Source organism: Tenrec ecaudatus, chromosome 14 (genome assembly GCF_050624435.1).
Source record: "Tenrec ecaudatus isolate mTenEca1 chromosome 14, mTenEca1.hap1, whole genome shotgun sequence".
NCBI classification, from domain to species: Eukaryota; Metazoa; Chordata; class Mammalia; order Afrosoricida; family Tenrecidae; genus Tenrec; species Tenrec ecaudatus.
This window is the reverse complement of record NC_134543.1, coordinates 71,119,486-71,133,718: the sequence shown is the minus strand read 5'-3', so window position 1 is coordinate 71,133,718 and position 14,233 is coordinate 71,119,486. Positions and strand designations below refer to the sequence as shown.

Sequence of the window (14,233 nt, the reverse complement as noted above, 5' to 3'; positions counted from 1 at the left end):
AAACCCACACTCTCCTGACATCCTAAAAAAGCCAAGCACTCTGGCACCTATTACAAAGGAAAGAAAGCACGGCTGAGCCCATAAAGCATGTGCCCCTTCTTAGAAAGGACCCTCCTTTACCTAAGTGCCAACTCTTCAGAATATTACTCCCCATTTCTATCCACCAAGTGAAGTTCCTTAAAGACCACCAAGCCACCTCTCCCCACAAACTCACCCGCACTGAGTCAATGTAGAACAGCGTAGAGATGGCTCGGTGTTGATGAGAGCCCCGGTCTTTCTTACGAGGAGTGGTTGGTGGTTGGTGATTTCAAACTCTAGACCTTGAGGATCACAGCCCAACGCGTAACCACTGCCCCACCAGGGCTCCCACCGAAGACTGCAGTCTCTCCCAAATCCTGATTACCACCCCTTACACGCCACATTTGGGTAACTCTGAAACAAAATCTTAATATTTTTGCAACTCCTCTTGATAATGTCATGTCACAACTTCCACAAGGAAGGGCCTTCCTGTCTTTTGCTGCACGACGTCCTTGTCCGGGGACCCCGGGCTCTCCTGAGCGCACGAAGCGGCCCTCCCCAGGAAAGGCGGACTCAGCGCTGCCGCCTGAGCTCTGGTGAGGATGGGGCTGGCCCACGCTGTGCTTCCGGATGTGCAGAGGTGACCGCGTGGGACCCCACAGCACCCAGCCCCGACCAGAAAATGGACAAAACAAGTCCCTAAATGACGAAAGCATTCCCCCTTCGGACGTCCGGTTTGTATGGAAGCGGGACACTGGGCTCGGTCAGTCAGACACCAGTCTGCGCGCTGCGAACATCACCAGATGTAAGGATGCTGGGCACTTCCAGACTGTCTCACACATCTTCGCGCAGTGACAGTGGTAAGGATGTTTGGATCAGGGTCGCGACCTGTGCTCCTCACTTGTTAGCACGAACCATGGCCCTTACCTCAACGTTGTTCTTTTGTAGTTTCCGTGGAGTTTTTTTTTATTTAATTTTTTTTATTTTAACAATTTATTGGGGCTCATACAATTCTTTTCACAGTTCATACATATACATACATCAATTGTATAAAGCACATCTGTACAGTCTTTGCCCTAATCATTTTTTTCTCTTTTCTTCTTTTACATTTTATTAGGGACTCAAACAACTCTTACCACAATCCATACATATACATACATCAATTGTATAAAGCACATCCATACATTCCCTGCCCCAATCATTCTCAAGGCATTTGCTCTCCACTTAAGCCCCTTGCATCAGGTCCTCTTTTTTTTCCCCCCCTCCCTCCCCTTTCCCCCCTCCCTCATATGCCCTTGGTAATTTATACATCGTTGTTTTGTCATATCTTGCCCTATCCGGAGTCTCCTTTCCCCCCTTCTCTGCTGTCCCTCTCCCAGGGAAGAGGTCACATGTGGATCCTTGTAATCAGTTCCCCCTTTCCAACCCACTCACCCTCCACTCTCCCAGCATCGTCCCTCACACCCTTGGTCCTGAAGGTATCATCCACCCTGGATTCCCTGTACCTCCAACCCTCATATGTACCAGTGTACAGCCTCTGTCCTATCCAGCCCTGCAAGGTAGAATTCGGATCATGGTAGTTGGGGGGAGGAAGCATCCAGGATCTGGGGGAAAGCTGTGTTCTTCATCGATACTACCTCACACCCTAATTAACCCATCTCCTCTCCTAGGCCCCTCTATGAGGGGATCTCCATTGGCCGACACTTGGGCCTTGGGTCTCCACTCTGCACTTCCCCCTTCATTTAATATGATATATATATATACATATATACACCTACATATATAGATATACACATATATACACATACATACACACACTTATATCTTTTTTTTTTTGCATGATGCCTTATACCTGGTCCCTTGGGCACCTCGTGATCGCACTGGCCGGTGTGCTTCTTCCATGTGGGCTTATTTGCTTCTGAGCTAGATGGCCGCTTGTTCACCTTCAAGCCTTTAAGACCCCAGACACTATCTCTTGATAGCCGGGCACCATCAGCTTTCTTCACCACATTTGCTTATGCACCCATTTGTCTTCAGTGATCCCATCATGGAGGTGTGCAGTCAATGATATGATTTTTTGTTCTTTGATGCCTGGTAACTGATCCCTTTGGGACCACTCGATCACACAGGCTGGTGTGTTCTTCCATGTGGACTTTGTTGCTTCTGAGCTAGATGGCCGCTTGTTTATCTTCAAGCCTTTAAGACCCCAGTCACTATCTCTTTTGATAGCCAGGCACCATCAGCTTTCTTCACCACATTTACTTGTTCACCCACTTTGGCTCCAGCCGTTGTGTCGGGAGAGTGAGCATCATAGAGTTCCAATTTAATAAAAGAAGGTATTCATGCATTGAGGGAGTGTTTGAGTAGAGGCCCAAGGTCCTTCTGCCACCTTAATACTTGACCTATAAATATAGACACATAGATCTATTTCCCCATCCTCCTATATATATTTGCATGTACATGTCTTTGTCTAGACCTCCATGAATGCCCTTTGACTCCTAGCTCTTTCCTCCATCTCCCTTGACCTTCCTCCTGCCCTACTACCATGCTTCATCGCCACCTGGGCTAGAGTATACCTCTTCTCTAAGCAACCTTACCCTTGATCATTTCCCACCATGCCTGCCACTTCCCCTTCTCTACCATTTGGGGTCCCATGTTTTTCCCTTGTCCCTGGGTTTGTTAACACCACTTCCTTACCCCCCTACCCCCCCACCCCAAGTCCCCCCGGAACTGTCGGTCCCGTTGTTTTTCATCCAGATAGTTCATCCAGCCTGTCCTATTCAGACAGACCTGTGGAGTCACTAACATGCACGAAAACTAGACAGAGGAACACAAAGCAACAGTATACAACCAGACAACAATACAACCAAAACAAACCACTGAAAAAGAACAGAACAAAACAGTTCACAAGAGAAAAGCTTGTAGTTAGTTCAGGGATCTTTGCTGGCCCTTAGGAGCGTTTTCCAGTCCAGTCTGTTGGGGCACCACGCCCTGGCCCCAAAGTCCACTTTCAGCATTCCCTGGGGACCTTGCCACTCCATTCCCTTGCTGTTCCGCTGCACTCCCCCAGTGATTTGCCTCGGTGTGGTGGGATCAGGTCAGGTGCAATTCCCACACTGTGTCTCCGGTGCTGTCCCCTGTATCGCCCTTAGTCACTGAGGGGCATCATGTCTCATAGTAGGGCCAGCCATGTTGTTCTCTCTGTGGACTGGCTGCTCTACTCAGGAACATCATCCTCACGGCCTGGTGGGCCAGGCTGTGCTCCACTCTCTCCTCCTGCCCCTTCATCTGTTCCCGTGTGCTCTGATCAAATATGTCCATCTCCCATAGCTGCAGAGTCAATGTCGTCCTTTGGAACAAATTCTTTTCGGGGGAGGTTTCCGTGGAGTTTTGTGGACCACATTGGCTTCTCATTCAACAACTTGGCTCCATGATATGGGCTGCAGTTTCTTAAGTGTATCAACATTCTTCCTTCTTGACTCACTTCCTTGTTTTTCTCAGTCAGTTATTAAACATTTGCCAGTACACTACTGCACAGGGGACACATGCAAGGTAAGAATTCTGAGTTCCATTTTACAGAATAGGAAGCAGTTTCAAAGAAAAGTAGCAATTGTCATCTTCCACCTGCATGGTAGAGCTTCGCCCAGAGCTAGGTGGAGTTGACAAGGAAAAATTCCTGGTTTTCCCCATTCCCAAAGTAGGGAGGACTAAAAGGTTGCTGATATAAAACAAAATCAAAACCCACTACCATCAAATGAACCTCAGATGAGGGTAGAACTGTGCCTGTGGGTTTCCAAGACTTGAGTTTGCTTTTTAAATTTGATCAAACACAAAGTGTAACTGAAGGGGGATCAGATGACAAAGTTATAATCATTGATGTGAGATTTAGCATTGTAATCTATTACATTCGTCTCTGCGATATTCTGTGTGGTCACCAGGTTGTTCCATAATTCCTCAATTATGGTAAACGGGAAATCACCGGAGGCTTATTCCCAGTGTAGCTCCTGCAAATGTATTTTGGACTTCCTCTCATCCAGAGCCGTCTGCTCACCATGTCAGATTTGGATTCTATAATTTACATTCCTTGGATCACAGATGTTGGTGTGCTTCTTCCCTGTGGACTTAGCTGACCCCTCACCTAGATGGCCACTAGTTTGAAGACAAGCTTTTAGCACCCATACTCTTCCAATAGGTGGGCACCATCTAATTTCTTCACCCCACTTTGCTAGAGCACCAGATCATCTAGGTGTCCGTCACGAGGGCAAGCACTGTGGCTCCCCATTTCTGTTCATCCTTTCCTGCCCCCTTGGTGAGCGTGGACCATGGACTTGCAGTTCCACTGATCTCGAACCGACCAGTCACTCTGGGCTTTGGTTTGTCCTGTATTCATTTCTTCTCCCTCCGTCCTGGATTTAGCATGGTCTCCCTAAGGAGAGGGATTGTTAGTGGGAGCTGGGAATCATGTAGTTTAGGTCCCCAGCTGGCGGATGCTGTGGTTCCCATGGTCCATTCTGAGTCTTTTAAAATTGTAAACTTTGTGAAGCTTAGAGAGCAAATCAGTTTCCAAGTGAACAATCCGTACATTTGTTTCACATCGAGTGCAGTCCTCACGATGTGTCAGCACTGATCTCACGTGCTATTGGTTTCCCTTCCTCCGAACTCTCTTGCCTTCTGAACCATGTCTGTGAGCAAATCAAGCTGTCCTGACGGCCCATGGCTGACTGTCCTAAGGGGCAGTCCCTCACTAGTTTCACTGTCCGCCCACTACAGACCCGCCCTGGTGGACAGGCTGCCACCCACAAGGTCAGCACTTTGGACCCAGAGCTCCTTTGCTGCAGAAAGCTGAAGTCTTCTGTTCCCACAAAGATTTAGTGTCTCAGAAGCCCACAAGCTCAGTCCTACAGGCTTGCTATGAGTCAGACTCAACTCGGTGGCAGCTGAGTTTGGAGTTGTCTGTCTGGGCTGAATCGCAGTGAAATCAGTCCAGGCCTGAAGGGTGGCGCAGGGCTATAGGCTCAGAGGTTCTAACAGGCTCTACCAACTGGAATGTCTAGCCGGACCTCCACGGTAGGCCTTCTGACAGTTTGTGTGGGGCACGCAAGCCAATTTCAATCATTCTGTAGACACAGGATAGAACCTTCCTAAGTATGTTCTTGGGGAAGTGACACACACTCTTTTCCTCATCTGTAGGCTTTGTGAAATGCAGTCGTTAACTGTGAAGTATATTTCTTAAGTAGCCTACCAACAAGCAGCAGCCCCTGCTCCCAGGCCACTTCCGCCCCTGTGATATGTGTACCAGGGGCCGAGGGAACCGCAAGCCCGTCTCCCACTCCAGCCTCCCGGGACAGGGCCACCTTGCCAGGAAGAGCTGGTGGATGTGTGGGACCCTGGAAGGATTTTTTGCTTTGTGCTTGTGACATTGTGACTTTCACAGCATCTTCACATTTTATAGCACTGTACTAACATTTATTAATCCTCACAACAGCCCCGTGAGGTCGGTCAGTATGTCCAGCACAGGAGACAAACTGCAGAGGCCAAGCCACCCTGTTGGAGGCCATAAGTTGGGCAGGCAGGGCGGGGGCTCTGGTTTCATTCACCTGCTCGGGGGTGGGGTAGCACAGAGGCATAGTTTTAGCAGGGGACAGTTACACGCAGGGCAGAGTGCACTGGTCTCTCAGCCAAGGACAGAGCAGCAGTGGCTTCGGGGACCACGTGCATTCGGGAGGCCATGTTCACCAGCGTCAGCCAGGCTGCGAGGGGACAGTGAGCAGGCGTTCCTCAGGATGGTCTGAGAATATGTACCCCAACTGGGAACCCACCTCAGGGCTGCTCCACGCCAATGTCTGTGCATTCCTACTAGCAGAAAATGAGGAAAAGGTAGTGAGGAAAAAGCTAACCACCCCATCTGACTTTCCGCTGGGAAGGATTTAACGACAGTCACTCACAGTCAAGGCCAAGAGCATTTGTACCACCAAGGTCACCTGTGTATGACACTTGTATCCCCAAAGCCCCGACAACTGCTGTCCCTCACAGCTGACCCATTTCCCTCTCCGTACCCACTGGCACAGACAGGGCAACAGCCAGGCGGCTTGGTGGCACTGTGGCGTGGTAAGTGACGGGACTAGGGATGGAATCCAGGAGGCCACCTCAGACTGTACGTCTGCTCCCCTATTTCAGAAGCAGTGACTCGACCCAGAGCCACGAGCTGTGAAGGGCTAAAAGCACAGGTCGGAGCAGGCCTTCAGTTCTTTTTACAAAGGGACTGGCGAACTCTGTTCAGTAGGCTCCTCTAAAAGAACCATGGAAACCACCCAGACCTACGTTGTAAAGCACAACACAGGAGCAGATTTATCAGAGCTACTCCACACTCGGAAGTGAGACAATGGCCACCGAGTTAGAAACCATCACTGTGACCGCTGTTTATTTTACAATAATGGTTTTTGTCTAACGTTTAAGGCGAACATACTAATGCATTTGCTTTTCTTCAGAAACCATAAGTATAAAGATTACGCTTCTCAGAAATGCTGATTAATGAAAAGGAAGTGACTGAGAGGCTCCCAGGATACATGGATGAATCAAGATGGTACACGTCGTTTGTCAATAACAAGACTAAAAAAAAAAAAAAATCAATGGCAATCATCAACTCTTTTGAATGAGGTCTTCTGAAAGGGTCAAATTCAGAAAAGAGTTAAAGGCAGATAAGATTGGCAGCCAGAAGGAATACTATGTATAAAGTAAACACGGACAGCGAGGCTCCTTAACAAAGACTGCACTTTGGGCTTTGGAGATGAAGCGCACGTGGTGGACAAGGTCTGGGAGCAGGCGTGCGGGGCCCTGTCACGGACTGGGCTAACCCGCGGGGGGCTGCTCCATTGTTGACCAGGAACAAAGGGCGTCCGTGTGCTCTGCCAGCCGGGTCTCTCTGGTTTCCAGGGAGCAGGAGATGCCTGTCGTCATGAAGAAAAGGAGGAAACGTGAAGGAAGGCAGCCCTTGTGACCGGAAGGTGGGGTGTGGCTTATGTGTCTCCATTTAAGACCGCCAGGCAGTTCTGCAGCAGCTGGAGGTTCCCCTGGAAAGGAAGGGGACAGCGCTGTTAATTGGTGCAGACCCGGTAGATGGGAAGGTTTCCCTGAGAACATACAACATTTGAAATCATGGGACTCTGTGTGTTACAGCAACATAATTTTGGAAACAGGCTCCTACATAATTCTCCCTGATATCAGAGAGCCCTTTACTCCTGTCACGGAGCGGGCTGCATGCTGGCTCAGCAGTTGGTTCCCCACGGCCGGCGCGCAGTGGGAGAAAGATGAGGCTCTGCAGCCTCAGGAACCCACAGGGGGCAGCTCCCCTCGGCCCTGCCGGGTCTCTAGGAGCTGGGGTCGGCCTGGTGGCAGTGAGCGCGCGGGAAGTTATGACTTTCAGCCTGAAAATATTCCCTGGCAGCAAAAGCGTGCCTTGCGGAGAGAGCGGCTAGAGGCCCCAGCAGTCACCGCGGCAGCAGACTCCGAAGGGAAAGCCGGTGCAACCAGAGCTGCTTGGCAGTGTTTACTGAAGGCCTGTCCACGGCAGCCCAAGTGGACGCAACCTCAATGCCCATCCACAGGCGAACGAACAAACAGAATGTTGCACCTACGCTGGAGGGAAACCCCCTGGGCCGTGAAGAGAAAGGGAGCGCTGCTCACATGTGACAACGTGGCTGCCTAGGGAAGCCGAGCGGTGTCACACAAGTTTGTCACAGAGCGACTACTGCTGTACGATCCCACTGACACCACACAGACGGGGGGGAGGGGGGGGGAGCGCTAGATTAGGAGTAATGGGCTTATGTAACTGGTCGTGATGATGGCACACTATGAATATAACTGAACTGTACCTATAGAAGAGGTTGAAATGGCAAATGTTTTATTATAGTCATTTGCATGATAACAAAAACAATAATAAGCTCATCTGAACGTTTTCCATGAAGCCCATACCTGCGCACCTGTTTGCAAGGCAAGCGAACTTGCATTCAAGTGTGAGAGACATATGTGGAAACAGATAGATATTACGTAAGCGAGGGAGAAAGAGAAGCTATTCTGTAAGGCAGAGGCATGCTGGGATTAGAACCGCCCTCCAGGGGCCACCATCGCAGGACCTGACCGGGTAAGCACCATCACTGGGGTGGGGCTCCGCTGTGAGGGCTGCAGCTACTGGCTCCCCGAGCGCTCTAAATGTAAACTCCCCCCAAGGGAAATGACAGCAAATCAAAGCCCCACCCTCTCAGGTGGCTAGTGTCCTCTGTACAGGGCTGTGCTGACTCCAGACATTTCCATCGTTTCACTGGACAGAGTTCAAGTTGGGCTTTTTCAGTAACGGGATATTACGGTCTCAAAGCATTTCCTCACAGAGTACTTCTTACAGCCAAAGTGCGGAATGAGAGCCCGGAGGACATTCCCTTATCCAAAAGGCCACAGTTCATCTGCTGGCCGGGCAAAGGATGGACAAGGTGTGTCTCCTGAGATGCACTGACAAGGCCACTCTTGCCAAAGCACAGCCTGGGGCCCGTCGGGGATCACGAGACAAACCCGAATCGAGGGACTTCTATTAGCAGATTCGTGCACCCCAAAATGCCACTGTTGTGAGATACAAAGACTCAAGAACTTTCCCCAGGAAAAGCAGAAGAGGCACATGCACAGAAGTGCTTCAATGGTAGCGCCATGATTTTTAGAATTATGCTGTAGTTCAGAAGTTAACTAAGGTACTGTTTGTTTTTGGAACTGCTCAGTGAAGGGTCTTATGGGTAAAAAGACATCGTGATCGCAGCACACTCTTAAATTGTTTAAAATAAGTGTGTGTGTGTGTGTGTGTGTGTGAGAGAGAGAGAGGGGGGGGAAGGGGGAAGCAGGGACCGACAGAAGGAAAAGGAGGTAACAGACATTTGGGCAGTAAGGCTACACACTATGCAGGAACTTGAGTGCCTGGCATTATTCATGATGTGTCTGAAATGTTACAAATACCTTAGTCAGCTATCAAAGTTTTGACAGTGTAACAAAAGCTGTGACCAATGAGTCTAGGTCTGTTGGTATTTGTGACATCAGGTTATTAAAGGGAAAGGTACATCCCTCAACAGGGGCCGCCGTGTCACAGGGCGCCTGCTTTTTACTCTGACGCCTGACCTTGTTGCCTTCCACAAGAGTGGACAGGACCCCACACCTGCTACCTGGGCATGAGAGCACTGAACAGGGCGTCAGCCTCGCCCCTTTCCTTTCACGGCCCTTGCCATCCAGTTTAGACCCCATGAATAAGAATCGGACGCTAATGTAAAGGACACACGAGTGACCTGATGGTGTTCTGTTACAATTACATGGCAACTGTGTGGCAAGACATATTTCAATATGATCAATGAAAGCCAACGTACTTTTAAAGGTTTCTGTATAATGATCTATTCTTTCTGAAACATTTTTGTGTAGACTCTGGAAGCAAAAGAGACTTTGGGAAAGTTGAAGAAGCCTTAGAATGGAAACAGGGTTTCTCAGCCTGGGATCCAGGGATGACTGTGTGCGGTGGGGCCTATCGTGTGCCCTGCCGGGTTATAAGCCGCATGCCTGTCCTTTACCCACTACATTACTGGGACCAGCCCTGCGTCTAGTAGTGACAACCACCACAGGTGTCTTCAGATAGCACCCCCTGGGGAGGCTGGGGAGGCTGAAAAAGAGAGTCCAGTGGAGAACAAGTGCCCCCACAGAGACACCAGGAGGCTGGACAGTGAGAACGCATGCTGGAGGGTCTGAGAAAGTGCAGAGGCCGGAGGCCGAGCTCAAGCTATACTAGGTGCCAACAAGCGTTTTCTATCAAGGTTAAACTAAAGAGAGTCGGCTTGGTGAGACTTATGGTCTGGTCCCAACTCCTCCCTTTGGCTGCAGGAGTGTGAAGGCCACCGTAGACACAACCAAACACATGAGCGCGGCTGTGTTCCTGCAACATTTTGTTAACAGACGTACATTGGAAGGCCATTTAACTGCCCCAATGTGCAGGCTTCTTTCCTCGACTCAGAGTGTGGGCCCCATTCCCGGCTCACGGGCTGTTTAAAAACAGATGGACCATATAGTCTGCCAAGCCCTGAAGTTTGCCAAGCAGACCGTGGGTGGTGTGCCTGGTCGCTGTGCCTGGCTCCTCACGGACAGCCTGCCAGTCAGGCCGACCCAGGGGAGGGAAGGGTCTAATGCTGAAGAGCCAGCTATCCCACACTCTGCAGAGGACCGTGTACTCCAACGCACAGGCCACCGAGAGGCCGAGGCTTCTTGAGAGCAACTGTGAAGTCTTGACTAGAGACCAGAGACTCCGAACGCGGGCCTCAGACCAAGCACAGGAAATCACTTTCTTTGGATCAGGGTCAGCAGGCACAGCACCAGGTTAAATTCAGGCGTGAAGAAGTTGGTGGAAAAACAGAATCAATGGGAAGGCCATTTTGCGACGAATTTTCTGAAGCTTGCTCATCTATCTTTTAATGAAGAATTTGATACTTAATATCCTTCATGGGTAAATAAAAGTCTGTGGGTCAATGACAGTGTGCTTATATGAATTCTAGCCATCTTAGTAACTATTACCCAAGGGTACTGATAGGGAAGAGAATGCTTTGAAAATGAAGACAGCCGCGTATGTGCAAATGTGCTTGCCACCCTGGATGAAGGTATGGATTGTGATAAGAGATGTAAGAGCCCCCAATAAAAGGAAAAAAAGAGAGTACTAATTAGTAGATACCAATTAATATAAAAGGAAAGGGAAGTAAACAGAAAATAAACTTATTTGGGGTGTGCAGACATACATGTTTTTATGCATTTTCAAGTGTATTAGCAATGTGCTAGTTCCTGTGGTTTTGTTTAATGATGCTGTTTTAATGAAAACCTACATGATGATGCTAAAGTTCATACAAATCCCAAATGTCTGTCTCTTGAAGGCCTAAGTAGCATAATAATCAAAGATCACACAATCCAATTATATCGTGTCAAAGAGACCTAAACATAATGGTAAAAAATTAGCAAGCTAAAATTTAAGAGACAAAAATCAAAGTCGGCAAGTACATTTCTAAAAATGAACTGATTTCTACGAAAAAGGCATTGAAGTCTTAAATATGACACTACCTTTGCATGCTTCAGTTCTAACTCTGCCAGTTCCACTAAATTTTTCCTGAATGCAGCAACTCTTCGTGTCTTAAAATCTATAAGTTCTGAGAACAAAACAGATTAGGATCAATACTTTATAGAATCATCTGAACCACACTCTGAGAATAATGCTCAATGGGAGAGTACCTTGTTTTGCAGACTCGGATATTTTTTCAAATTTCTGACAACATAATTGTTGGGAAGTCTCAGCCTGTAGAACATCTTTATTTTTTGCTCTTGCTTTATCCAGTGCTTTATTAGCGTTTTCATAATCCACTAGAGACCGAGATCGTCTATACAGCAGATCCTACAAAACATGATACAGGCTGCACAGTTCTCGGAGTTATACTCAACTACCACCCCCACCATCACTGTCACTCTCAAACTCACTGCCGGTGCGCCATCGCGGACTCAGGGCAGCGCCCGTGAGTTTCTGAGACTGTTGACAGGAGTAGAGAGCCCAGTCCTTCTCCCGCAGAGCTGCTGGTGGTTTTGAACTGACCATGAGGACGGCAGCCCAAATGCAGAACCACTACATTACTGGGGCTCCACACAGGGTAAACACTATGTGCAAGTCACTGTTCCAAGTTTGAGATTTAGCTCACCCACTTAAAATATACAACTCAGTGATTTTCAATGTATATGCAAAGTTGTAACCCTGGCCACAACCAATTTTCAAACCGTTTCACTCCCTCCAGAAGAAATTCCACACTCATTCCATTAGCAGTCGCTCTCCCTCTTTCCCTGCCACCGACTGCCCCCCAACTCCTCTCACTCATTCTTGCGATGAGTCGGAGAACTGCCCTGTGGGTCCCCGAGACTGTACTTTTTACGGGAGTACAAAGCCTCGTCTTTCTCCACGTCAAAGCCAGTGGTTTTGAACTGGGGCTAGCAGCCCAGTGTGTAGACGCTGTCCCACCAGGTCTCCTTGCTACCAGTGGTTAGTTTTCTGTCTCTACACTTTCCTATTTTGGGATATTTCATAAACACGGAACCATAGTGTGTGGCTTCTTTCATTCAGCTTTTTTGGGAGGAGAGTAGCATTTAGAAATGGGTTTATTGGGCCAATTTCAAACATGTCTTCTTGGTCAGGCAGGCAGAGTTGAAGAAACTTCCTTTCAGTGGTTGATGTAAGCTGGTGGGTGCCCAGTGAGGGTAGGGATCCACTCTGTGCAAGGAACCGCGTGTTGTGCTGGATCTGTATTTACAAAACCATCCCTACGATGTTGGATTACAACACACTTGGTTTTGGTTGTTGAAACACACATGATTCTATCAAAAGATTACTGACCAGTAGGTCTTGTAGAATTACAGCAGTCTTGTTAAGTAGAGAGGGATATTATAGACAGGGATACAGTGAAACAGCAGGACCTGGCTTATCACACTGGGTGTGATTTGAACTAGGATTGATACCACCGTAATGGGTAGAAGGTTTCCAACATAAAAAAAAAAAACCTGATGATTTTATTCTTTTAATTAAAGTACCAATACATATTGAACAACTGACTCTGTTCAGCACAAATAAGAATTTTGTCCAGTGGCATTGGGCCTCCACTCAACTGCTCCCTCAGTGCAAGAATACTTTGTTCTACCCTTTAAAAAAATATGGAACGCTTCACGAATTTGCGTGTCATCCTTGCGCAGGGGCCATGCTAATCTTCTCTGTATCGTTCCAATTTTAGTATATGTGCCACCGAAGCGAGCACAATATTTTCTTCTATTAAACTGGCATTCCACGATGCTCACCTTCCTGACACGACCACCGAAGACAAAGCGGGTGCATAAGCAAATGTGGTGAAGAAAGTTAATGGAGCCCGGCTATCAAAAGATATAGCGTCCGGGGTCTTAAAGGCTTGAAGGCAAACAAGCGGCCATCTAGCTCAGAAGCAACAAAGCCCACATGGAAGAGGCACACCAGCCTGCGTGATCACGAGGTGTTGAAGGGATCAGTTGTCAGGCATCAAAGAACAAAAAAAATCATACCATTGTGTGCTCACCTTTTCGATATAATCGCTGAAGACAAATGGGTGCATAAGCAAATGTGGTGAAGAAAGCTAATGGAGCCCAGCTATCAAAAGATCTAGTGTCTGGGGTCTTAAAGGCTTGAAGGTAATTAAGCGGCCATCTAGCTCGGAAGCAACAAAGTCCACATGGAAGAAGCACACCGGTCTGTGTGATCATGAGGTGCCAAAGGGATCAGTTATGAGGCATCAAAGAACAAAAACTCATATAATTGTGAATGTGGGAGAGTGTGGAGTAGGGATCCAAAGTCCATCTGTAGGCAACCAGACATCTCCTTATGAAAGGGTTGCGGGGAGGAGACAAGCCAGTCAGGGTGCAGCGTAGCAACGATGAAACATACAACTTTCCTCTAGTTACTAAATGCTTCCTCCCCCACGCCTCATCATGATCTCAATTCTATCTTACAAAATTGGCTAGACCAGAGGATGTACACTGGTACAGATAGGAACTGGAAACACAGGGATCCCTTCAAGACCAGTGGTGAGAGTGGTGATACTGGGAAGGTGGAGGGAAGATGGGGTGGAAAGGGGGAACCGATTACAGGGAATTACATATAACCATCTCCCTGGGGGACAACAGAAAAGGTGAAGGGAGACGTCAGACAGTGTAAGACATGACAAAATAATAATTTATAAAGTATCAAGGATTCATGAGGGAGTGGAGCGGGGAAGAAAGGGGAAAATTGAGGAACTGATGCCAAAGGCTTAAGTGCAGAGCAAATGTTTTGAAAATGATGAGGGCAATGAATGTACAAATGCGCTTTAAACAATTGATGTATGTGTGGATTGTCATAAGAGTTGTGTGAGCCCCTAATAAAAATGACTAAATAAATAAATAAAAAGGAGTCTAGGAAGAAAAAAATGTTTAGGAAATGATTGTGGTAGCAATTGTACAATTCTTCTTGACAAGTTATGATACATCCATATTTGGTGGTGGAAAACTTAGCAATGGATACTGGTGATAGTTAGACAACATCATTACTATTGGTGTGACTGAATTGTTTGTGTAAAAAACATTGAACTGTGAAATACTGTATAGTCTAAGTCTATTTTAG

General features: G+C 47.8%; 1 protein-coding gene and 1 non-coding gene across 2 annotated transcripts in view; both read right to left on the bottom strand.

Annotated features, from left to right (window-relative positions):
- Nucleotides 1-5,451: 5,451 nt before the first annotated feature.
- SNX6 (sorting nexin 6) overlaps nucleotides 5,452-14,233 on the bottom strand; it is a 54,689-nt gene continuing 45,907 nt past the window's right edge. Inside the window, exons 12-14 of the mRNA XM_075530523.1 lie at nucleotides 11,305-11,464; nucleotides 11,137-11,222; nucleotides 5,452-7,088 (exon numbers count right to left, since the gene is read on the bottom strand). Coding sequence (XP_075386638.1) covers nucleotides 7,035-7,088; nucleotides 11,137-11,222; nucleotides 11,305-11,464 — 300 coding nt within the window. The 3' untranslated portion in view covers nucleotides 5,452-7,034. The remainder of the gene's footprint in view (nucleotides 7,089-11,136; nucleotides 11,223-11,304; nucleotides 11,465-14,233) is intronic.
- LOC142426976 (U6 spliceosomal RNA) lies at nucleotides 12,757-12,863 on the bottom strand. Its single transcript, XR_012779826.1, has one exon. It is a non-coding gene; the product is annotated as a U6 spliceosomal RNA (small nuclear RNA).